At 40.9% G+C, this 27,245-nt stretch overlaps 1 protein-coding gene across 4 annotated transcripts in view; it reads right to left on the reverse strand.

Moving 5' to 3' along the window:
* Positions 1–4,141: 4,141 nt before the first annotated feature.
* The window catches only part of LOC117545466 (F-box-like/WD repeat-containing protein TBL1XR1), a 69,879-nt gene continuing 46,775 nt past the window's right edge, over positions 4,142–27,245 (reverse strand). For all 4 annotated transcript variants that reach the window (XM_034215245.1, XM_034215244.1, XM_034215246.1 and 1 more), the window contains exons 10-16: positions 21,631–21,691; positions 20,589–20,710; positions 15,643–15,717; positions 15,375–15,502; positions 9,425–9,590; positions 9,234–9,335; positions 4,142–6,320 (exon numbers count right to left, since the gene is read on the reverse strand). In XM_034215245.1, the coding sequence (XP_034071136.1) occupies positions 6,294–6,320; positions 9,234–9,335; positions 9,425–9,590; positions 15,375–15,502; positions 15,643–15,717; positions 20,589–20,710; positions 21,631–21,691 (681 nt within the window). In that variant the 3' untranslated portion in view covers positions 4,142–6,293. The remainder of the gene's footprint in view (positions 6,321–9,233; positions 9,336–9,424; positions 9,591–15,374; positions 15,503–15,642; positions 15,718–20,588; positions 20,711–21,630; positions 21,692–27,245) is intronic.

A 27,245-nucleotide genomic window follows, 5' to 3' on the forward strand; every position in this document is an offset into this window, starting at 1 on the left:
AAGAAGGAGATACAACAGACAAGAACAACAATGCAGACAACAATGAACAGGAACACCAGAACAGACAAGAGTCAATGGGTAACTGGGGAACTGATTTAGGGACTGCAGATACAGGGCCAAGGCAAGTGAGACATCACTGCTTTCCATTTGGCCAGCAAAAGAGATAATTTCAACCGCAAACAGCAAGAGATGAGGGATTATTATTTCCTCCTTCCATCCCTTTGTTCTGTTTAATCTGATTACTAACAACTTCTAATAATTTGACATAGTTTATGATTTAATTGGAAAATGAAGTGTTTTTAAATAATAAACCCGTTTCTGATTCTTTGATTTCTTTTTGACATATGGGTGTTGAGAGATGTATCCATATCTCTTAATGTTGCTCTCAAAGTGCACAAGATTGATGCTTTTAAATTCAATATTTAAAAAAAATCTTCCTGGGGGACCCCAGAGGAGGTGAGTTCCCCCCAAAATAGCACTTTATCTCTGCTTATGTAACTCCGGTGTAGTGTCCCCTCGGCAACAGATCACTCAGAGCTGATTACTTTCCTGCATTTCAATGGACAGCATATAAAAAGGACACGTGAGCTGCATTGCTTAAGAGATCCTCTCATGCTATCTCTTTTACAAAATAAGTGTCCAGTCAACAACAAAACATCAGTGATCGTATAGTGGTAGTATATTTTTCACAAGCAATGTGAAACATTAAACTTGTTCGCTGGGCATGTCAAAAACCTCCCTGCTTTGATCAAGACTTTAGGGAGCCTTTAGCCCCTCTAGCAAAGGGACTGGAAAGCAAGCATTGAAAATTCGGTACCATCTACATGCTGTCATGTTCCAGACACTGCTCTCAACCACTCAGGGCCTGCACAAATACCTGCAGAAAGAAACAATTGACTTGGTGCAGGCAGTAGATTACAAAACAGCAGTTGAGAACACACTGAAAAGTTACCGAAGTAACAAGAAAGCACATGAGGTCTATGACAAGACCAAGGCCCTGTGCAATGATCTTGATATTCCCGAAACTGTGACACAGAGGAAGAAGCGTAGAAACATGGAAGACTTTGTAGTCGAGGCATCATGTGGAGCAATGTGAAACATTAAACATAAATAAACTGGTGTACAAAACTCACATACCTGCATTTCAATGGACAGCATAAAAGGACACGTGAGCTGGGTTCTGGTGCTCAGATTAGCTATTGATGATCACGTTGATACATCATATAAAACAAATAGCCAATCACACAAAAAACATGTTGCTGTGACTGTGAGCATTACACAATAAACATTAAACTAAACAAACACAACAGTACGTTATTGTCCTTATAAAATAAAAACATACATTTTGTCCACCGAGATAATACAGGCACCTTACCCTCAAGTGATCCTCAGGTGCTATGAGAATCTCCCACAATGCATTGCCGTAACAAAGCTAATGCAGGCACACGTTTGTGACACCAGATGGCGCAATTGTGTATGTGAAATTGTAGAAATGTAGAAAATTCGACTGTAGCGCCGCCACTGTGGGCTAAGCCCCGAATGTTTCCAGGTCCAGGCGACGCCCCTGGCGAATCGCTACCACTAGGAGCATATATCGCCACCTACTATGTATTTATTAAATCTTCATGTTCCATGAGACGCAGCACTATGTTCCCCACATATGTTTATGTTTGCTCAGTCTAATAAACCCATAACATGGTTGTGAAAGAATACCAAAGTTGAGGCTGGACGATGATTGATTGTTGGTGTGCCATGTGCCACCGTGTGTCTTATTGGTTTTGTGTTATACTGTATTTTATTGTGTGCAGCTGGTCCTTATCTCCAAGACACATTTAAAACAAATAACCTTGAACCTTGAAGCCCCATCTCTCCCCACCTGCTCCTGCTTCCTACATCCCCTCCACACCACACCAAGTTGTTCTTCTTAATAATAATAATACATTTATTTTGGGATGCCGCCTTTCCCAAGGACACCTTACAGGGGCATAGGGGCAATATAGGGAACAATTTAAACAGTGGATTTTGTGATATATCAGCCGGGGTGAGACAAGACAAACCACAAATGGACTACAGAAGGACACAAAAGGACACATGGTACAGTTTATATTATTCTTGGTCTTTTTTAAATAACATATTTCAAAGGTTCTGGATTTGCTTACAAATCTAGAAACTAAATACAAAACTAGTATAGTAAAATGAAGATCTCATGTCAAAAATAATTGTGATAAATTAGACAGAACTGGTCTGTCTGTGCACATTTTATGTTGGTTTGGTTCTTCTGATAAAGGTGTGAATATCTAAATAATATACCAACATATGCTATTGTCATTAGTTGTGTCCCTGTTCTTAAAGCTAAGGCATTGCTAAATTAACAACTCTTGGCTTACAGAGTGGTAACATGAGACCGATTTTTATATATAAAATATAAATGTATTTTAATTTTATAATTTATTTTAAATATTAACAATATAATAAAAATAAATGGAAATATATACACCGGCAAATATTTAATATAAATACCTTGTGTATGTGTGTATAGCTATTGCTTTATCTGATTAATGTTATTTTCATATGAAAGTCCATGATTATAAGTATGCAGTATCATAACTACATCTTTGATGTTTATAAAAAACCAAACCGTTTGAAAATTGAGCAAGCTATGGTTATTTAAATAGTAAACCATAATGTTATGAATGAGAGAACTGCCTGTAGCAAGATGGCGGGCAAGTGGCAACGTCGGTCTCCATTGGCCAGCAGCGCGGGTGAGTCATCTAGTGTTTATATATATCTATGGTGACAGGGCCCACTGATGGTTCCTCCACGGCTCCTCCGCAGATGCATTTCCGGGAACGGTGGAGGCGTGACGCACGGCCGGACTTATCTCAGCTAATGCATGCAGAGCTGTCATTGGCTGAGATAAGTCGGACCTCACGGACCTCACAGCTGTTCTCTCTGTAAACATCGCAACGCGATGTTTACAGAGAGAACAGCTGTGAGGTCCTCACAGCTGGTCCTCACAGCTGTGAGGTCCGTGCAGAAAGCAGAGCAGTGTGTAACATATATATCATTCAGTATATCATTCATCAGGCCTACATTACTCTCTGTATTTGCTGTAGTTTAGTAGATATATACAAACAAAGAGTCGACATTTTTCTAAGACCATTTAGTGCTTCACATAATAAAATTATGTTGTAGCCTGATTATGCTTTAGGAGCTGTAGGTGTGTGTGGTACAGTGTGTGTGTGTGTGTGTGTGTGTGTGTGTGTGTGTGTGTGTGTGTGTGTGTGTGTGTGTGTGTGTGTGTTGTACAGTGCGTAGATGCGGCGGACACCTACAGACGGGTCTCAGTTGGTTTGGTGTCCTATGCTTACTTTCAATACTTGTAAATACAACTTTTGGCCCGTAATTTCAATTCCCCATTTCACTCAGAGGAGAGGAGTTCTCATTTCTCTAACCGCCTGCTGCTTCCCCTCCTCTCTCCTCGGTTCCCCTCCTCAGTCCTCCGCTCGCATCTCCTGTGGGCGGCACTAAGTCTCGAGGATAGGAGTCGAGGAGGGGAAATTAGAGTATTGAGAAACCTCTAATGCTTGCACTCATGATACAAATGCTAAATGCTCAAAATACCAATGCTAACATGCATGCAATGACAATGCTAGCAACTAGCATGCTGATGTTATGAAGGTGTACTGTTTAACAAGTTCACTATCTTGGATTAGCATGTAAGCAAGCATACTAGCATTTGCTTGTTAGCGCTGAATATAAAGTACAGCTGAGAATGATGCATTTCTTTGGTTTTGAAGGTATTTGGCTTCTACCCAAACTATTGAGAAAACAAAAGAGTATAACTGATTGTTAGAAGAAAACCCTTAATTTAAGTTTACAATTTTAGAGAAATGTATCTGCTCAAAATGCATCCAATTTGCTAATTTTACACACATTTCCCGTAGTTATACTTACTCTTTGTGAGTTTACTGTTGACTTGTTGAATGAATACAATATAAAATATAATATAACATGTCACTCAACTGTTCTAGGGAACATTTTGTCACTAGAAAACTGGATGGCAATCCATATCATATTAACTCCTTCATAAGAAATGTTGTTAGTGCAGCAACATGGAAAGTAAAACCAAACACATTGATATTATCAAAATAGATTTTATTCTAGACCTTGAAATCTGAGTGATATTACAACAGTCAGATCAAGAGGCTGCAGACTGCAACCATGTGAGTGAGAGAGAAAAGAGTACAACATAAGTGAGGGCAAAGACAACACAACAAAAAGAAATCTGCAAGTTTGTATTTACATGTTCCAGGTTATAATACATTGACAATTTAATCCGGAATTATTTCTTTGTTTTCATTTTGTGTACGTAGCTACAAATAAATCAGAATTACAAAAGTTTTGAGGAGTACAAAACCTTCAAGGGCTCTCCGACATAGCAAAGATAGAGTTAAAGTTAGTATTTTTTGTAGGAACAAAAGATAGCAAACACACTTGAATGCAGTGTAAAAAGCTTATCATCTAAAAACAAAACATTATAAAATACCATTCCACTGTCATAGACATCATTTGAAATAGTGTCTTTGTCGTACAGTCCAATCACAGCTGACTGTAAAAGCCAACTTTAAAATAGTCTTCAGTACTGTTTAAAAAAAAACGACTAACATTCTGAAAAAACCTCTGAAATGTCCGACGATACGTGCACGTTTGTCAAGCCGTTAGCTGCTAGTTATGGCTGCGAGATGAAAACCGGAATGCCACAAAGTCTGCCTAAATGATGAACCCCTAGGACGCCTTAATTACCCAATGCACACTTTCTGCAGCAATTCTAATTCACCTTTAAGAGCATTTTATTAGATGTGTCTACGATGACTTAAATAAACACACCTCCCGGTTTCTAAATTTGCAGAAAAAACACCCTTCACATGGCTGCTCTTTTTAAAATGTTCTATGACTGTTTAATGGTATTTCATAAAAAGAAGACACCATTCCTTGGGTAAAGACCCTTGCTGATGCACAGTGACATCACACTGTATTTGAAGCATCTTCAAAACTACCCTTAGCGTAGTGGCATACAAGAAGAGTCCCATGTGATAGCACAGATATATATTTATATATATATGTTATATGCAGATCATATGCTGCGAGTCTGCTTTTTAACAACAAGCACAGACTTGCCTCAAGACACCAACTCTACAAACAGTAAGCGCTGTCTGTCCATGCATAGGCCGGAACACAGCGTAGATTGTGTGTGTGTGTGTTAATTGTTATCAACGGCAAACAAAGGCAGGGACTGTAGTGTGTACTTGCTGGAAACCACTGCTCGATGTGTTAAAGTGATGCCAACAAGCAAAGGAAACATTACATTGGCCTGGTCTGATTATCATTTAGCAATGTCAGCAAGAAGCCAAAAATGGAGGAAATAAGCAACTATTAGTTGTTGGCGTCACATCGAGCAGATATAGTTCACAGATCCCAGAAGCTGAACCGACGGCAGAAAGCAAGCTCTTCCTGTGCCACGTTACCTGGGTGTTTGGTGACATGTTGTTACAAAGATTATCTTTCAGCCTAAAAGGTTTTGAATTCTTTAGAGCTCTATATATTAACCTGATGAGTTGTGAACACCTGAAAACCATTTCTGAGGTTGCAAAAACAAAGGACGGTTCAGCCTTTGATTAACTGCTTTATACTTTGTTAAAAAAAACAAACTGGATTGGATAAAAAATAGTCCACAGAATTAAAAAACATTTTCCTTTTCTAAGCTAAACATCTGCATTTGTTGCCAATAAGTGGATGAGTGGATCTCCAAATGAACACCTTATTAATAAACACCGGCTGTAAAAAGATGAATACCTTTCAAACCCCCGCCCTACCCCTCTTCTCTCCCACCCCACATGTAATATTTAACCCGCAGGTAGCAGTAAAATTCAAAACAATGACACATCTGCTGACATATGCAATATGCACACGCCGACAGGGAACCAAAATCGTTCAGGTACAAAGGATAAAAAGATGAAAGCGAGAGGAGTCCTAGTGTTTGGGCGTGTGAGTGATGTGTCTGTCAAAACAGACAAATGTTTGTTTGCTGGACGTCTGAGAGCGGCACAGGTGTCCAAGGTGTGGTCCTCGTGTGTACATATGTTGGGGGGGGGGGGGCTCCATTTGGCTGTGATGTGATGGCGGGCCATGGTGTGAGATGGGACTACAGCAGTGTGGCGGACAGGCAGGGACACTCAGTCATTTTGGCTATGTACACATTCGTAGTCGGTCCATGGCTCCCCTGACGAGTGTCATTTCCTCAGGTCTAACACGCAAACCTGGGAAAAACAGGAAGTAAAACAGTCAGAACAAAAGGCTACTTCCTGTTTCGATAATTTCCACGTCAGGCGCTGGCAGGGTGTATGTTTCATTACTCATAAGCAGGTTGGGAGGGTTACTTTAATAAGGAATTCCATTATTACTATATAACTGGAAAAAGTAACTAAATCGAAGAATCGGAATATAAAGTAATCTAACCTGATTCATTTCTGTAACTACTTTTTTAGGATTAGCTCAATAGCAATGTAAATAAATACAAGAGAAAATACATATCAATGAGATGGCTTTTACTTAAGTGTATAATGTAATACAACAGAATAATATAACATTATTAAAGAAGAAAAGACACGATGAGCTAGAACAGTGGTTCTCAACTGGTCAGGCCTCGGGACCCACTTTTTTCCTTCGTCAATAAATCGCGACCCACAATTTTGAACCGCTCAAATCTATTCAGCATACAATTGTAATTAAAGTGAAGTACAGTGCATATATCCTTATATCCCTTCACAGAACTAAAGTATGCTTTTAAACAAAGTTTAATCTGATGATGGTCATTACGTTTCTAGAATCAAAGTTGAACTGTATAACAAAAAAAGGCACACTTGACTTGTATTCAATAAAAAGGCAGACTTGGAGCCAATCCTGCAAATTCACCACACGTGAAAAACATGACATGCTGAAAACCCAACCCCAGAAGGGGGGTCTGGGGGGATTGTCCCCCAGGAGATTTTTAGAAATACTAACATATAAACTACGCATTCTGGTACACTCTGAGAAGAAAATAAATAAATCTATTACTACCCGACATATTTAATAATAGTTTATGTCATTTTTTTATTTTTACTTTGTTCTGCGATATGGTTGAGAACCACTGAACTAGAACATTTGCTATGGTTTATCCAAGACTAGTTTCACTTGATTTTGTGAGAATCATGAAGTGTTGTAATGTGTGCACGTGTGCTTCTTAATGCATCATTTGCAATCCTTCCAGTAATCCCCATTTAATGTACCAGTAATCTGATGATGTCATTTTTTGTATTTGATTGCGTAATCCGGTTACACAATTAATGTAATTCGTCACTTCCCAAACCTGCTCATCAACAATTTACAGGAATAATTCTAAATAGTTTGTCATATTCCTAACCCAGGTTACCTTGGATTTTTTTCTCACATGCCTCCAGTTTCAAAATCAGAGAAAAGTGAATTGAGGTAAAAGGGCTCTGCGTTTAAACTAAAGCAACTCATTTATCCAGTCCTATGCCCACCACTTCACAAACGCATGCATTTTCATTAAAACTACACTTTTTAGTACATAGCCATAAAGAGCCTGGTAGTTGTGTTGCTGCACTGCTCATCTGTGTAAGTGTTTATAAGATAGCAAGAAAAGGCTGTTCTTTTGAAAGTAGTAAAACAACTGGAAATATGAGACTTAGATTATACTGCACACGTTTTGTGAGAGTTTGTGAATGTTTTGCTGTTGTGAAACACAACCCTCATTTAGTTCAAGCCTTTATCCAATTGTTTATCATCTGTGCACTGTGGAGGCTTGTCAAGAGATTAAGATAACACGTGTTGAAACATTGATGTAGATATGAACCTTTTGTGGGTAGGCTTAAAGGAAATCATTATTGAGCAATACCTGTATTTATTTCATGGTTGCACATGGCATACCTGCGATAAAGTCAGCCAATAAGAGTGCTTATAGCGTTACTCTGCAGGAATCCAGATGTGTTGTCATGTCTCTTTAGCTCTGCAGCAGTAGTGCAGACACTCAGCCGTAGAGGCAGGCTTCTGGAACGTTCCCCCCCCCCTCAGCCTCTCTGCCCTGCTGCTCCCCGGGTCAATGCTTGTTAACACTTCTACTATTAGCATGTAGAGAGATAGCTTAAAAATATAGGACTGCAATTGAATAAATAAGTATTAATTAATGTTCTTAGTTATTTTCAGAATATGATTCAAACACGAAAAGGTTTTTTATCCAGAGCAACTGTTAATAGGGTTAGGCTGCTAGTTATGAGCAACAACCATTAGATGTCTGATTTAGCAATCAGTAAAACAACATCAGATACCAATGGCTCTATTAAGTGTTTATGAATTGAACTCCAACAAATATAAATTGTATCCAGTTTTTTAGGCTGTGTTTGAAGCTGTCTCCTGGTCTTTTTTAAAACACAGCCGCCAGAGCAGTCTGTATTATATTACAATCTCAAGTGCCTTGGTGCTAAAGTCCTTGAAACCACATGTCCTGGGACAAGCAGTAAAACCTTTTACCCCGCAGAGGCAGGTTTCACCCAGAGCTTTTATGGGGTCGGCCTACCTGGGTCAACCATGGATGTATAATAAGAACTGGATACAGCGTGGGAGGCGGGGCCTCGTTCATTCCTATGAGAGTTGCTCATTAGCGCATGAAGTCAAAATGGCCCAACTTTTGAGAGAGCAAAACGTCACGAAAGTATTCATATAATCCGTTCTTATTGTGCATCCATGGGTAAAGGTAAAACGCATGTAGTACTGAACACGTAACATGAACGTGCCGGGCGGCGCGGTCCCGTGGGTTAGATGCGCGTTCATAATGCAGAGGGAAATAACTTTCAGAATAACGTTATTAGCACATTTTTACAACTTGAGGACCGAATGTTTTTAATAAGGGCTATCCAAGTGTTCATACTGGGTAGTTTATTTAGTTTAAAAAAATGATCCAACGATTTACAGACGTCTCTTTCCCCATGTAAGTCAATGGGAAAAAGTGTTTCCGGGCCCAGCGACTGATACGGAAGTGTAGTACCGCCGTTTGGCCACAACTAATATTTTCCTCAGAGTCTGGCGCACTGTTGGGGGCACCTGGGTCAGGTGTCTGGTTAGTGTAGTGTGAATAGAGGTTAAAGTGTGTGTGAGACTCAGAAACAACTCACCGATCCATCTGACGCGCTGGCTCCTACTTTGTCGCCTGTGGCGTTCCAGCACACCTCGAAGATCCCTCCTGTCCCCCGGTAGCTGTGCACTAAAGCCCCCGTCTGCACAAACACACACACATCAGCAAACCTTCTCCTAATGCTTTTATATTAATGTGTATGTGCAAAAATGTTAAAGCATTATCCCTGACCTGAGTGTTCCAGATGTGCACACACTTGTCGAAGGAGCCGCTGGCGAGGTGCCGGCCGTCTGGGCTGAAGGCCACGCTGTAGACGGGCTCCTGGTGGCGGGTCAGAGTGTGGATACACACCCCCCGCTCCACGTCCCACAGCCGCACCGTGGAGTCAAACGATGCGCTGCAGAGGGAACAAGCAGAGGAGGGAGGGGTGTCAAAGAGTGGTGTCGCAGGAATATCAACTGCAATGTGTGACACGTGAGAAACATTATGCACAATAGAAATGCTGGATCTCATTTAAAAAGAAACTACTTCATTAATTCCTTTATTTATGCATGCATTTTTTTGGTAATAAATTGTATTTATAAATGTTCTTCTAATCTGAGACCATATCTAGGCCTTTCCCGATAACTTCTTTTGTTCAACGACACGTCATTTCCGAAGAAATTGCGTTTTTATGTATATAATTATGGAACAACATGTTTTAAAGGAATAACACATAAATCTAACAAAACCACAAACGTCGTAAGGCAAGGCAAGTTTATTTATATAGCACTTTTCAACACAAGGCAATTCAAAGTGCTTTACAAAAAATGAAAGACATTAAGAAAAAGGCATTTAAAATCAGTCATTAAAAAGAAAAGATAATAAAATAAACATTAAAAGAAAAAATACATGGATAAAAGTTACAGTGCTGTCTAAGATATGAATAGTTCAATTAAAAGCAGCGACAAAAAGAAAAGTCTTCAGCCTGGATTTAAAAGTAGTCAGAGTTGTAGCGGACCTGCAGGTTTCTGGGAGTTTGTTCCAGATATTTGGAGCATGATAACTGAATAACTGTCGTAAGTAAAGAGAGAGTGTTATTCATTCCTAAACATGCTTTACACTGCCAATCCAGTTTTTTTTTAAATGGTTAAGACCGTTGTTAAAAAAGAAATAGTAAACAAAAAACTAGCTTTATGTTAGATATAACCAGAGATGTGGACCATAATCAGGAAGATGTATGAAGTTGTTTTCAATCGTACAATAAGTCAATAATGTCGTTGTTGTGACAGACCTGACCAGGCACAGTCATTTTATCTGAAACACTGAGGGATACTTCTGTCTCTCAATACTATGTCGTGGATGGCATTGTGAGTTTGTTTATTCCGCTCAGGCGCACTGGGATTTTAGGGCTGCTTGGGTGGAAGACCCTCTCCGATCCGGTTGACCGAGCCCACCACAGTGGCAACCTTTACAGGTGCAGCTGGAGCATCAAAACTGGCAGTGTGGTGACTCAGCATCCAAACAACCAATAAGACTGAGGCGTATTGGTTGTTTGGCTCTGCATGTTATCATCAGAGACAAAAACTAAGGCAAGTCAAACCTGAATATTATATTAGCAGCAGGTGGGCTGCACGATTTGGAAATAATTCATAATTGCTATATGGTTCCCGGTATTAGAGGGATTGATAATTTTTGCATCATAATTCTCACTATTAGTGAAAATGCATTGAATTATGATGGTAAGATTTCTTAGGGGGATCTGTACCAAACAAACATCCTTTTTTAAGTCTGTGAAATATGAGGAGTATGCTGGGATGTCTCTGCAGCACCACATTACCTCATACAGAATGATATTTCACCATATTCATAGACTAACAAATACTGTGCTTCCTGCAACTTGAATATTGCATTTTACGGCGTGATATGCATGGTGCCGCCTTGAGGGGGTTTCCCGACATGTCGTTGCAGTAAATTAAAGGGTGTCACCGTCACATTGCTGTCCTTTCTTCGGACGAACTCAAAATAATGGGCATACCTCCACCCCTCGAAAGTTATCGCTGTTGACTCAGCCATGTTTATGCAGCACTGCATGTGGACACGCAAGTTGCGCAAATATAAGCCTGCGGCGGAAATCCCTCTTGTCTGTCAAAGGGAGAATCTAGTCATTCTGTGTTAGTAGGCTAACTGTAGTGTGATTACTGATTTTATAAAAGTAACGAAGTAACGCGTGTCGGGCAATGTTAGTAACTGTAGTGTGATTACTGAATTATAAAAGTATCACGTTACATTACTCCGTTACGGTACGTCCACACAGCAGCTTTAAACAACGCTTCCAACGCTTCTGCCCATTGACTTTGAATGGGGATGACGTCACTTTGCCTCGCTTTTCGCCGAACTGCATTGTGGGGGAGCGAAGCGAAGATTTCCAGGATTTCCAGGATTTTCAGGATTCAAAAGTTGAGCAATGTTCTACTTTTGAAGCTGAGCTGGAAGCGTCAGCCAATCAAATCCCGTTTATGCAAATCTGACAGTAGAAGCGCTAGCCAATCAAACCGCGTGTAAGCAGGGAGAGCCAGACCGCAGTTCATTTCCTCATATTCCAAACGAGAAATGACGGTAGCAAATCACCCGGTTCTTTACGACCAGAACTATTAACGGGATACAAACCGGAGGAACCAGGCATGGAGGGAGGTGGCAGAGACAGTGGGTGAAACTGGTAGGTTTTCGCCTGTTTGGGGAGTTTATATATATATATATATATATATATTGCTCGCATAAAATCCCCGGGGTTTTTTGCTTTGTATGTCGGGGGCGGGAGATTCATGTGATTGGTTGTTGGTCGCGTTGCTCGCAAAAAAGCTTTCAGACACGCCCAGCCCCAAGATTTTCGAAAAGCTGCTGTGTGGACGTACCGTTACCGACAAAAGTAATATTATTTACTTTGTAACGCGTTACACGCATGTGCACAGTTGTGGCATGACCACCAACATGATTTAAGTGGGGGGGACCTCACCTCCTCTAGGGGGGTCCGGGGGGCATGCTCCCTCAGGAAGATTCTTTTTTAAATGTTGAAGTTAAAAGCATCAATCTGGTGCACTTTGAGAGCAAAATTAGGATACATCTCTCAACACCCATATGAAACAGAACTGTCAACAGATTTTCTTTTTCTTTATGGACATTTTACAAATCACTCTCCTTTCAAACTGTATTCTTGTTTATTAATAACAACTTTTTTTACTGTCATATAGTATTTTATACCTGTTTTTCATTTATTCTCTTATTTTTTTATAACTATAATGACAGGGTGTCCGCGGGGTCTTAAAAAGTATTAAAAGTTGATCAATCAATTTAGCGCAAATTAAGGTCTTAAAAAGTATTAAAGGGCATTTTCCAAGGTATTACATTTTGTAGCTTGTTTTCAATAAGTACATAAATTGTCCAAAGAGGTTGTATTCTACAGTCTGCCTGAATGTAATCATTGCATAGGTGTGTAGTGTGATTCTGTGTAGTTTATTGATGGCATCCCGTTGGACTTGACGTCATCTGAACAGGACATCGCACGCTCACTGCTCGATAGCGCGCGAAGGCCCGTTTACGCCGGTTGTTAAACAACATCGTTATGGGGAAATGCAAGTCTGCGTCCAAATGGTTGGAAGATAAGGAGGAAGGACAATCAATACTGTATATAGTAAATGTGAGGTAAAGTGTGTCGCCAACAGGGTTGGGTTGTAACGGAATACATGTAACGGCGTTACGTAATCAGAATACAAAAATCAAGTAACTGTATTCAGCTCGCGTTACATTTGAAAAACGAGTAATCTGATTACAGTTACTTTCGTAAACCTGAAGTGAATACATTTTGGAATACTTATTGGTGGAAAGATTTCCTCTCAACATTTAATATTCATTACTAAAGGTAAACAGGCACTCGCTTGTTTAATTCTTTTGCGGTCTAGTTTTCTTAATTTTCTTTTTTTTGCGTGTGTTTATAAATGACCGTATACGGCCAGGAGGCCGGAGGTTCCCCACCCCTGTTCTAGACTATGCAACACAACAGAGGTGGGAGTAAGTCATACATGTGTAAGTCATGAGCAAGTCTCAACCACGTCACTGTGGTGAGAGTCAAGCAAGTCAAGTCATTGCTCAGGTCAAGCAAGTCACAAGTCAAGTAATTCGAAATTCTGATGAATAACCCCAGTTTCCGCATTTAAATCAGTTACAAATATTGTGGTTATGAAAAGTTTTGTTTTATTTTCAACATAAACAGCAATGGAGAATGGGGCGCTGAAATTATAACCTTATAAGTTCTAAAAGGGCTCTAAAGTGATAACAGGAGTACATATTTGACATCAACATGTTAAGCCTCCTGCCCTGGCTCCCCTTCAGCAAAGTCACAGTATTTCTCCTGTCTAAGGTGCTACCATATGACACTGTTTCATTGTTTTCCTAACTGTGTCTGTGCACAAAGAAATATTGCATTAAAACCAATACAACGGAATAGTGTATGTGTGCTGATAGTGCGACATTAAGATTAAACACATTTCTTTCATTTGGGAACACCCACATATACATATGGAGTTGGCCAGATGTGTGTAAATTACTGTTCATGGTAATTTGAAAACAAATGCTGTTCACACACACACACACACACACACCACACACACACCTTAGTGACCGGACATCTCCTTCATAAAACGAGTAATAGGGGGATTAATCGGGCAGTTCGATGTGCGTAGAGGTGTGAGTGTATAGAGGTGTGTGTGTTTAAAATGAAACAGCCTGCAGTCGCTCTTCAGCTGTTCTAATGAAAGTAAACACAGTGAAGCCCTAAGGTCTCACAGAAGTTAGCAAGTGAGCCAAAGCTAATAGGCTTAATATGTTAATAATAATATTAGTGACAATATGGGCTGCCACAAAAAATTGCCCAATAAACTCTAAAAGATGTTGTGAGAATTTGTGGATTGTGAGAAAAACACATTGGAGCCAGATGTGAGTGGATAACATCTTGTAGTGACACTCCTTGCTAAAGCATAGCATCGGAGACCAGAGCAAATATCCTGAGGGGTGAGGCAAGCATTTTCTACTCATCTTCCTTTCTTTATTTCTCCCTTTGTCTGTCTTAAACACACTCTGACAGTAACAACCATCAGCACACAGTCTGCTGCAGAGTGTGTACGATGATGCGATGAAAAAACAGCGCCCTATTGACATCATCAAAGTATGATGGAGTCACTCTTAAAATCACAATCATAGTCTCTCCCTGGACACACACACACACACACACACACACACACACACACACACACACACACACACACACACACACACACACACACACACACACACACACACACACACACACACACACACACACACACACACACACACACACACACACACACACACACACACACACACACACACACACACACACACACACACACACACACACACACACACACACACACACACACACCTTAGTGATAATAGGGGGATTAATCGGGCAGTTTGATGTGTGTAGAGGTGTGTGTGGTTAAAACGAAGCAGCCTGCCCGCTCTTCAGCGGTTCTAATGAAAGTAAACACAGTGAAGGCGTTGCGTAAAAGGCACAGCTCTTTGCGCGCTGGTGCTGCACTTCTCAGAGGCAGAGTTACACGTCCCACTTCCTCCTGGTGCTGTAGCGATTTCATGAAGTGAATGAGAGTCCGAGTTCGAAATATATCTAAAATACTGCCATTTCCCAACATAAACATTACAATCTGCAATGAAAGGGTTGTCTCCCGTGTGCTCCACTTCCTACTTGGCACTCCAGTAACTTACTTGTGCGAACGAGATACAGTATCTTAACCCTTTTTTTCATTGCCCTTTAGGGGCTCCGTACAATACAAAAACAAATATTTAATTAAAAAAAGTAAAGTCCTTTTGAGTCATCTGTCTCAAGTCAAGTCTCAAGTCATGACTACCAAGTCAAAGTCAAGTCAAGTCTTTTATCAATGTTAGTCAAGCAAATCTCAAGTCCAAAAATATGCGACTTGAGTCAAGTCATGTGACTCGAGTCCACCTCTGCAACACAATGTATTGAGTTTGTCTTGATATCCTGATACCTCCTCAGAATTATTATAAAATATTTTATTTTTCGAAAACTGCCTGTTTAGGAACATTAGACTCTGTGCATATGATGGCTGCTTGGCGCTCTCACCTGGCCAGCATGAGGTTGGCACTGGGGTTGTTGGTCCCGGGCCCAGTGGGGCTCCACTTGATGGTGTAGATCTCTTTACTGTGGGCCTGGAGGTCATGGACACATGTGTCCTGCTTCATACTCCAGATCTATACGAGAAGAAGAAACAAGCTGTCAGCATGGATTTATCACTACATATAATGAGTAATTTGTCTGATTATGGCTCATTTAAATTGTCATCTAAGCCATAAAATAACACCAAATAAGTCTGCAGGTGATGAGGACTGACCTTAAGCGTCATGTCGTCTGAGCAGGAGGCCAGCAAGCTGCCAGTGGGATCCCACTTGATGGCGTTCACCTCGTTCTGCATCCAGAAGATTAGAAATTGAAAAAAAACACAGCATATTTGACAGACATATAGCAACATAATAAATAATATACCTAGTTTAGCAATACATTTATACCAATTCATTTCAAAAATAGATGTTGTCTTAGCGTCCAACACAGTCTCACGGCATTTCGTATAATAGTCACTAAATAAATGTAATCTATTGATTCGTGTTCACCAACACGATTTTTCCATTTTGTTCGTGTCACACAGAACGATTTTAAAAGCAATGTAAATAATATTTCGAACTCGGACTCTCTTTAAAACTGCACTACACAGCTTCACTTACCTCAGGATCCAGGTAACCGATTCATTTAAAGATCTTTATAAAGCTAATTTTGCCCCCCTTTTGTCCCGCGTACAGGAAGACTTTGATCGCTGGTCAGTATTGAATCTGTCTCTGGTTGCCCTAATTAATTCTATCAAGATGAATATACTCACCAAATGTCTATATTTATTTCAATGTGTGCCCGTTTTCCTCCCTCAATTTTTTTTCCGTAAAACTGACACTATTATTTCGAACTTTATTTGGAACAAGAAAATCCCAAGGATACGCAATACATTTTTACAGAGACCAAAGGCGCTGGGTGGACTTGACTTGAGGTTCTATCAGAGATGGGGACTCGAGTTTGTGACTCGGACTCGAGTCGCACTTAAGTCGCACACACAGAGACTTCAGACTTGACTTGGACTCCTGCTCAAAAGACTTCGGACTCGACTTGGACTCGTGTTTTGGGACTCGTGAACAATCATTGTGTTTTCTATTTTTGGCGTATTAAAGGTGGGGTAGGTAAGTTTGAGAAACCGGCTCGAGATCGCTAGAATTTGAAAATACACAAACGGAGAAAATCTGCCACTTCCTCACAGAGCCCCTCCTCCAACACACACGAACGCGCACATGACCAATGAGGGCACGAGATAAGTTTGTGCCCCGATGGGAGGCTGACAGGCAGGTAGGCCATCCAGTTATCTTAGCCGGGCCGGCTATCGGGATGTTAAGAGCATTCCATGGAATATAACAAAAAGTGTATCTCGAGCCGGTTTCTCAAACTTACCTACCCCACCTTTAACATTAACATTAACATCATGGTAACACCATGGCGACAGGCCGCACACCTGCAGCTGTACCGCTTGTAATTAGGTTCAACTATAAAAACTTAGAACAAAACGCCGGCGGCACCAACAAAAGGAGCGCACACTGCAAAGTCTGCAATATTAAAATCAAGGATGCTGGTGCAACAACGTCAAATTTCATCAGGCACTTGAAAACTCACCCGGAGAGGTCAGTCACATTAACGCACATGTTTAGCTCAGCATCAGCTATGTAATGTTAACTTAACTTGCTACTAGCTTTGTAACTGAATATTTGAAAAGATGAGTGAATGTTTGCTTGTCACACTTGTTTGCGTTGAGTGGCGTTGACATCCAACTCTTGACATGACATAAAAAAGGTCGGTAACGTTAATCATTACGTTCCGCTGCCACTGGCTAACGTTAAACGTAGAAAAATACATAGTTACATACATAAATACATCTGTCGGTTTATAGGCAGGTTACAGGTTTATTGTTGACCACGTAACGTTAATGTTACAGGTTTATCAGGTTACCGTTACACTGGGTTTGAGTGAGAGGATAGAGGAATATGTTTATAGTAGACTTAAAAGATGTCATTAGAGACCCAGTGTAATTAAACAATACGGTTGCAGAGGTCAAATTTTAAAATGTTTGTCCACTGGCCAAATGGCTAGCCTAGTGAATGTTGAAATGTTACCAGCCACTCAATAGATTGCCATTGTTATGTTTGGCTGGTGCGTGCAACATACAGTACCAGCCACTTGCATGATTTACCAGCATCTGGCTGGTAAATGGTGTTAATGGTAGATATCTCTTTTGGAACAGGTCATGTTTTAATATCACCAGTTCAGTATATTTCAGATACAGTAAATGCTTTGAATTTCTTAGATATAGCTGTGCAGTATTCTTAACAGACTGGATAGCAGCAGACAATGGAAGGCTTATTACAACCAGAAGAGACATGAGACTTTTATTTTTTAGAGACTTGAGACTTGACTTGGACTCGTGACCAAAGACTTGAGACTTGATCAAGTCTCACCCCACAAAGACTTGAGACTTGACTTGGACTCGTGACCAAAGACTTGAGACTTGATCAAGTCTCACCCCACAAAGACTTGAGACTTGACTTGGACTCGTGACCAAAGACTTGAGACTTGACTTGGACTTGCAAAAAAAGACTTGTGAACATCTCTGGGTTCTATTATTGGGCTACAAATCTGAGAATAATACAGTCCTGGCTGCAGTCTGACTCACAGCACTCTATCTGTTTGGCTTGAAATGGAGACTGCTTCCTGTAGTCCAGTATCTCTTTCAGCATTGGCTCACTCTCCCATTAAGACCCCCTCCTCTGCTTACACTAAAAATGTAATCGTCAAAGCATCCTTGAAAATTTGGAATCAGTTCAGACGTTTCTTTGGTCTCCAAACATACTCTACATTAGCCCCTTTAACTGCAAACCATGTTTTTCCTCCATCCTTAGTAGATGGCGCATTTACCATTTGGTCTAACCAAGGCATTAAAACATTCAAAGACCTTTATATTCACAACACATTTGCCTCTTTCCAACAGCTATCTGATCAATGTGCACTACCTAGCCAACATTTCTTCAGGTATCTACAGATTCGTAGTTTTGTTAATAATAGATTTCCTCAGTTTCCTATCACCCAACTGATTCGCCACTAGACACACTCCTTAGGCCGTTACCTACTCTGAAGGGAATGATGACGTGTATTTACGCTCAGATTTATTCTCTTCGTTTGTTTACCATGAACATCATTACATCTCTTTGGGAAATAGATCTTGGGGAGGAGATTTCTGAAGAACTTTGGGAAAAAGCACTCGCTAATGTACATAAATCTTCTATTTGTGCTGGACATGAACTGATTCAGTGCAAAGTAGTGCATCGCACACACTTTACTAAGCTCAGGCTCTCCAAAATATATAAGGAGGCAGACCCAACTTGTGACAGATGTAGCCAAGCACCGGCGAGTCACGCACACATGTTCTGGTCTTGTCCGGTCTTACACTCTTATTGGACTGACATCTTTAGATCACTGTCAGAAATCACTGGAAAACCGATCGCTCCTAATGCTATGACCGCACTGTTTGGTGTAACCCCATCCACATGCCCACTCTCTTCTCTGGAGACAGCCTTCATAGCCTTTGTTACCTTACTAGCCAGACGCCTGATATTGCTCATGTGGAAGTCTCCAATATCCCCTTCACACACCTCATGGTTAAAAGAAGTCCTAAATTCAGCCAAACTCGAGAAAATAAGGTGCATAGTGAGGGGCTCCCTGGGAAAATTCCACAAGATGTGGAACCCCTTCTACAGGTATATACGGGAGCTGGACATGCCGGATGTCTCTGTACAATAGGGTGGTGGACCTGCGGTGTTAAACTGTGATTAGTGGGCGGCTGACTGACCAACAAGTGCTATGTTTTTATTTGATATGTTTGGTCTTTTTGTTCCATTTATACACAGTTTGATTTCTACTTTTTCATTACGTTATTAATAATGGGCTTAGACTCAAAGCCTTTAGTTTTTGTTGTTGTTTTATTTGTCCTGTCGCAGTCCTTTTTTGTTTTGTTTTATTTATTTTGTTTTGTTTTTTGTCCTGTCGGACTCGAATCGCACTGTTATCATCCTACTTGTTTGCCAACTGCTATTGTGCTGTCGGTCTGGTTGTTTGTTTATAAAAAACAAAAATAAAACGTTTTTTTATAAAACATCGTTCTGTGTGACACGAAATAAATGGGGAAATCGTGTTGGTGAACACGAATCAATAGATTAATTTCGTGACTATAACACGAAATGCCGTGAGACTGGGTTGTAGCGTCCCATAGTAGACAGTTGTATGTTGTTAGAGTTGTGAATGAATGCTATTAAAAGGGATAGTTTGAAGGTGAAGGTGGTGTAATTAAATGTCAGTGTATTACCTACAGTACTGTGTTTAACTGCTGAGGGACGGGGTCCGTAGCATAACGTATTTTACCCAGATAAAAGAAAGGCTTACCTAAAAAATCCTTAACTGAACCCCTTATCTATGCTTTTTTTTTGTTTTAAAGCCACAAGACTCCACTGAGAAAAATATGAATCTGAAATTGCAGAGCACGGGAGCGGCTGGTTTATTGCCGACTGGATTGGTTGGTTTGTTTGTGTTATTGTGTATTAGTTTGATTGGTTTGTAATCACACAACGACACAAACTAACTATCTAATTGAGGCAGCAGTACAAAAGTAACTTCCGTATTAAAATAAAAAAAATGTTCAACAAAGTCTGGTGGCTTTGACAATTATTGATAGCGCCTTCAGTTTCCCATCAGAAAGGGCTCTCTTATGTCAAGGTAAAATAGTTAAATATTCTAAATATAGCTTGTACTTAAACTGATTCTAATTTCTTTTTTAGGTAGGCTTTTCTTTAAGGTGGCTAAAATGTGGATTTTGATCAGTAAACAGTACTGTAGGTCATACACCGACGTTGGATAAGCACATAATACCCTAAAGGGGCATTCATTATTTTAAATCAGAAGCTAAAGTTAGTAAGTGCCAGTATTCCTATTAGCTATCAGTGGCGACCCGTCTCTCTGAGGGCCTAAGATATTCTAAAAAATAATATTTGAAAACATAAAAAAAAACGTCAGAGGGCCTAGGTATAAAAGTCACGGCTCGCCACTGTTAGCTATGCAACAATGCGTGTAGAACAGAGTGTGTTTGGCCAGCGGAGGGTGTGTGTTCCCCCCCCTGTGAGAAATCAACGTGTCCTGTCTCACCGTGTGTCCCTGGAAGGTCTTGACCGGTCTGTCCTGACCCAGCTTACACACATGGATGCACATGTCTGTGCTGCAGGAGGCGAACGTGTTGTTGCTCTGCCAGTCCACGTCCAGAGCCGGTGCTGTGGGGAGGAAGGAGAGCTTAGAGGCACAGAGCACCAGGAGAGAAGACCAGATGAACACGATGCTATGACAACACAGTGGTGCAGTGATTACATATTTTTGTGACCGGCCCAAATGTTAGCATCGCAAGCGCTCCCTCGATTGGTTGTTGGAATGTTACAGAAAATAAGCTCGGACTCATTTATGACACCTTCACGTTTTGTTCAGCAGGAATATCTCCACATTTTGACACCACTTTGTGAATTTCAAAGCATAAATGCAATCACCAGAAGTAAATACCTAACATTTGGCTATGAAAACAAACCACATGACGGTAACATGACTTCAAATCAATACGCTAAGCTTAACGCAGTTAAAGCTGACGTGATTCATTTAGTAGTCTTATTCAGTCACTTGTTAGCAACCGTTATTTTTAAGACACCTAGAAACTTCAGACATCCACGAGTGGGGTATTTATTAACTTTTTTTTGTCGTAGAACAAAGCGGGAACATCTTGTGAGCTTGTGTTAACCACATACCTTATTTTGGGAAGCTAACCAAAAAGCGTTGCCTTGGAAACGAGGGTACAGGAAGTGTTAAAATGCTATCTAATTTTGGGGTCGAGGAACTACACCACACAATAGATTTCTTTATGCCATATTTGAATCTGATGATTCACTATTACCATACTCTAAGGGCAGATATTGTTTTTTAAACAAAAAGAAAAGCTTTCAGCACATTTATTTAATGGTCACTTTTGCACTGCAACATAGCAACCATGTCAAACACGGAGCTGAGTGCAAAATGTGTACAGACAAGTTGGGTTGAGTGTGGCAGAAACACATATCAGTCACAATGTGTGCAAAGAACTTGGGTGTCGCTCACTAGAGTTTAGCAAAAAGTTAAGTCAGTCTAAAACAGAAAGCTTTTTGTCACTCACCTGAGTGGAAAGGAAATTGTTGTTTGGCCTCTCCCGTATGTGCGTCCCAAATAATTGTGGTCTGTGTGAAGGAAGACATTTTCATTATTTAGACCAAACTAGTATTATCACGCACGCACACACGCACGCACTCACACACGCACGCACTAATGTGAAGAAGGATATACAAACAGTTAATATATCACAACTCACACGCTTTTTACCCCACCAAGACACCAAAACAGGGGTATTAAAATGTATTCTGAAGGTGACGATGACAATGCTATTATTCTTCTGTACACTAGATGGCAATGTTGAACAACAAAGGTTTCAATGTTGTCATTTTCTGACAGGAGCATGAGTATGTTCATTGTGGAGGTGCACCTGTCACCTGTCAGTAATATCTGGTATGCTAATGGTGCGTTTCCACTGCAGCGGGTAGCTCGCTTTAAGCGTGCGGGGCCCGTTTTTGGTTGCGTTTCCACTTGGCCTAGTTTTGGCCCGGGGCTACTTTTTCACCTTTTTTCTGGCCCGACTAAATCGTGGTTCTAGAGCCAGGAACAACCAGGCTGAGTCGGGCTGAGTATGCTAAACTAGAGAGAGAATCGCTGGCAAGGCGGCTACAACTACAACAAGATGAACATATTTGACCGTGATTTAATTGTAATACACGTTTCTAAATGATGCCGAAGTAACAACATACTGATACCGGTTAGTAAAAACCATGAATTAATGCTTTGACAAGTCTGCAGACAGACGGCAGGCGAAAAACCCTTTTAAAATGCGTGTTTTCTAAATGTAGCTTGGCTAAGCTAACGTTATATATGCTCCGACCGTCAACACTCGCAACAACGGCCTATACCGACATAAATAAACCAGCGACTGTATTCGCCATGACACAGACAGTCTGTGGTTTGTACTTGTTTAACTTTTGTCTAGTTTCTGAACAGATATGAGGAGCTGTGAGCTCTGAGTGCTAAGAGCTAACGGCTGTGTTGTTTTTCTGGGGCTCTCATTGAAGATGACGTCACGGCTCCGCCTACACTGCGTTACTATAGTAACTGCCCCAGTTCCTAAACTGTAATGGAAGCGCAGCATTAAAGTGAGCCGGGCCTAATAAGGCCTAACCAAACCGAGCGAGGCCGAGCGAGGCCTGCAGTGGAAACGCGCCATAAGTAGAGGCTGACATGCAGGTATATCGATTAGTTTAATCTTTATATTGTTAAGGTTTAGAGTAAAAAATATACAAGTGTGTTACATCAGATGTTGCAGAAGAGCCAAAACTTTGGTTTAATGTTTTATTTGTATTTTTCTTTGAATCGGCTGCATTAAAAGTAGGGGCTCTCTGAAAACAAAAATGCAGGGAGCAGCATTTTTTATTTAGGCAGAAAAATAGGTCTCCTAACAACAGACGTCTTTTAAGAGTGTGTAAGTACGCTGAGGGTTGGATGGGTAGACAAACACAGGGTTGGTTCTCACCCAGGAGACCCACATTTGTCAGACATCGTTTTATGTCCCTGGATGTCATGTAAAGCGTCATTATAGTGTAGCTCAGGGATTCTGTCCAAGTAGCAAAATACGACAAGCTTGTTGATAGCTGTTTAGTGTTAATTTTGTCAGCTATTTTTTTATTTAGTTTTAGTCTTAGTCCTTTGTTAAATTTCCTTTTTAGTTTTAGTCATATTTAGTCACCTTCATCCTGTTTTTATTTAGTCAAGATTTAGTCGACTAAAAGTCTGAGCATTTTAGTCTTATTTTAGTCAAAGAAAACTAATTATTTTAGTCTACTTTTTGTCAATGAAAACTGTTGAGTCTTTTTTAGTCATCAGATTATATAGAACATTTCAGTCAAACTAGTCTAGCCAAAAACAATAATTTGTCATTTTAGCATATATAAATAAATAAGATTATATCTTGTCCTTATTTGATGAAAAACACAGGTTGAATGATTAAGAAGCTTTGCAGAGAGTATCTGGTCAGGTTTGTGGTGTTTTTACCAGCTGTGTTATGGCCACATTGCTTCCCTTCTGATAAAACAATGCATTCGCTTTTTTTCTCCGCCTCATTGTAGCGAAAATGGGCCCAAATATCACATCGTTTCTTTCTCCCAAGCAGTGGTGGCTTTAGACTTTTTCGTTGTCAGTCATTTTGACGGATCGTAACATTTCCGTCATAATCCATTATTACCCGTCGAGTACACAATTTATCAATCATTCGCGCTGATGGGGAGGTATTCGGTTAACGCGAGTGCGACCACTGCTCCCAAGCCCTGTTGTTGCCATTTCATTTTCTGTTAAATAAGGTTAGTTAGACCATGAGTTAGACCCGAGTCTTCCTGACAGTTCACAGTGTGCCGCTGCCCGGTGTAATTCAAATCTACCGCCGCGCGCAGCACAGACACACAGCTGCTGCCCAGCCGCAGCACCGGAAATGGAACTGCTGGGAGAAAACTGACTATCAGAGATGTAACGTTATCTTTGATAATATTTCGTCTCCTCATTTTTCGTCAACAAAAGTAAAGAGAGATTTTGGCATAGTTTTTATTTAGTAAACTACATTTTCGTCTCGTCACTTTTCGTCAACGATATTGCATGATGATTTCGTTGCAGTTATTGTTTACTGCCGTCGGTGCCGTCTCGTCATCGTCTCGTCATCGTCTCGTTTTCGTCATGGAAAAAAAGGTCGTTGACGAACATATTTCGTCATAGTTTTAGTCAACGAAATTAACACTATAGCCAGGGGTGCAGATAACTTTTTTGCCCTGGTTCTCAAAGGAGCACCTGGAGATGTTGCTTGGTGCTCATCCTTAAAATGAAATAAACCGTAACTTTTGAGGGGGTCTTGACTTTATTTGCCAGACACACGGCACTGAACACACATGCAGAGGTGAACACAGAACACACATGCAGAGGTGAACACAAGACAACATTAGCACGACCAGTAATCCTACAAGCTGTCATCACTACCCTCCTGACTGTTCTCCTCACTGTCTTCCTCTCTGTCAGACATGGTAGCTGATGATGTAGGCCTACTACTGATTTCAATGAATGATTTCAAACCTGTTTATCCCAATAATTATAAAGGAGTGCCTTGTAAATATGTGTTTACATAAATTGTGACCAAACAGTTTGAACTTAGACTAAAGTGAACTATCTAAACACTCAAGAGTCCTTACCTCACTGAGCTGTAGTTATCAGCCTCTCAGTCTGACTGGAGAGGACTCTCCCTCCACATTTTTGTAGAAACATCTTCTTCTTATATCCGTTAAAGCAGCTAGCACCAGATTCTAATAACAACACCGGGCAGTGCGCCCTTCTCTCTCTCCCTCGCTCACTCGCATTTTGGCTGTGAGCTGCGGGCGCCAGATAAGCCAACATCCCCCATTTTCATCACTTATAGCGCCCATCGTACAGGGCAAATGAAACGTGTAACCGGGGTGAAAAGGGTGTTACATTTACTTAATTATGAATATTGTTACATCAAGGCCGAAAATTAGGATGAGCCCCAACGGTCAAAAATGTTTTTTTCCCTCCCAGAGCTGTCAGCGCAGCGCCTCAACAGATCTGGCGCCCTAGGCGAACATCTATAACGCCAGTGCTACGTGCCGACCCTGAGTTCATATGCAACTCGCAAATATCTTTCTCTCTCTCTCCTCTCTTTTCTCTTCTCTCTCTCCCTCTCCCTCTCCCAATGTTGGTACACAAATGCGCCTTTTTTCAAATGACCCGGTGCTCTTTTTTTGGCGGAGGTGCGCATGCGCACCTGGGCACCAGTTATGTGCAGCCCTGACTATAGCTTTTGTTGTAGCTCAGTTCTGTAGGAAATAATTGGACTTTTTTTCCGTTTAGGCGCTAATTTGCAGTTGGTTGTTAACTCAAGTTTGATAAGCAAGGGCTTATTTGTGTGTTGGTTAAGGGAACATTTACATCAAGGGAATGTAAGGGAAGGATCACACCTCAACCAAAAAACACAAGGGACTTCAAACAAGCATTTTTAAGAAGTGAATCTTATCCTTCTCCAAGTAGTAACTCCACATTTAAATCCCTTTACACTCTGTAAAATAAAACGGGCATGATTTAGTCTCTAGGTGACAAGTGATCATGTTGCTTTGAATACATTAGGGAGTAGTGATGTTTGTTCCATCATACACAATCGACCAAAAGCAGATTAGTGTGTGAATCAATCAATAAAAAGTTTAACCTCACTAAAGTCAGACTATTGACCACGACAGTGCGAGAACAACGAGTCATTAATTTGTGGGATTATCCCATTCCTTCTTCTGCGAATGATGTATTGAATACTTAGAGTTGGACTGTATCCCTGCTGAATCTTGTCTGCTATGATGCTCTCTGCTTGGCAATTTAAAAAAACAGCTTTTCCTGAATATATTTGTATTTCGTATATTTTTTCTTTAATGAAATGCATTACAACTTTATAGAAAGATTAGCAGCAGAGCCAACTGTCACAAACACTGGTTAATGCATTTCTTCTTGAACAAAACCTAAATGTCGCCAAAACAGACACATTTGTGTTTTATACAGCTTCTCCCATATTGCATTCTGATATGCCTTTTCATATTTTTAAGGTTGTTTTGTACCCAGTGGACATTGCAGGACAGTGAAGCGAGGCTCACACCAGGTAAATCTGAAGGCAGAGTCCTCCAAGAAATACAAGAGGACTCACTGGCCAACTTCCTTGATATTTTCAGAGAAAGACAGGAAGTCACCAAATGCAGCCCTGAGACAAAAGGGCTTGCTGGAAGTATCAGTCAGGTAGAGCATCTGAAAAAGATCTGCCTGATGCTCCGCGGTGCCCAGAAAGATCTTGTGCAACTGACCTCCACAAACAAGGACCAGCAAGTTGCATCGGAGCACATGAAGGAAGACAAAGAGGCCCTTCAGATGAGCTTTGTGCTGACAGACGCTTGCTGGCAGTGTCTAAAACCACATGGAGGTGGAGCTAGGGAGTTATCTCCAAATAGGATGAGCAGAGAATAGGCATCTCCAAATTGCCCTGAAAAAGGCATAACATCTCTCCCAGACTGAACGCTGCCGCTTCGACAAGGAGAAAACCATCCTTCATCAGGAGGCAGAGAAATCAAGAGCTTCTCTTCTTGCTTAACTTGAGAAAGAAACAAAGCTCGAGTCTGCTCTGGAATGGACTCAGCAGGAGCTTAAGTACATCAATCTCCACGACACAAGGAGGCAATGTCCCTCGCTTCACAGCTGAAAGTATCAAATGGCACTCATCTTTCCGAGCTGCAGACGCAAGAGTCGAAAAACAAGACCCTCATGGCTGCACTTCTAAAACAAGCCAAAGATCAGCTTGGAAACTATCGTCTTCCTTTGTAGGAGAAAAAAGCAAAGATCTTCTCACGGAACAAGGACAGGCGAACATCAAGCTTGGCGACGCTCTAAGAAAGGCTGAGCAGAAGTTGGAGTGCGTTCGCATCCAGTGGCAGGACGACAGGTCCGCCCTTCATCGGGCCACAAAAAGCCTCCAGAAGACTCAGCAGCAGGAGGAGCAGGGATGGCAGGAAGCTGAGAGCCCTGGGAAATCGCAGGCCGAGGACTCGGAGAGCCGGTTCCCCAAAAAGAGGGAGAACTGGTTGCAAAAGTGCTTCAAAATCCCGGCAC

Source organism: Gymnodraco acuticeps, unplaced genomic scaffold (assembly GCF_902827175.1).
Source record: "Gymnodraco acuticeps unplaced genomic scaffold, fGymAcu1.1, whole genome shotgun sequence".
In the NCBI taxonomy this organism is placed as follows: domain Eukaryota; kingdom Metazoa; phylum Chordata; class Actinopteri; order Perciformes; family Bathydraconidae; genus Gymnodraco; species Gymnodraco acuticeps.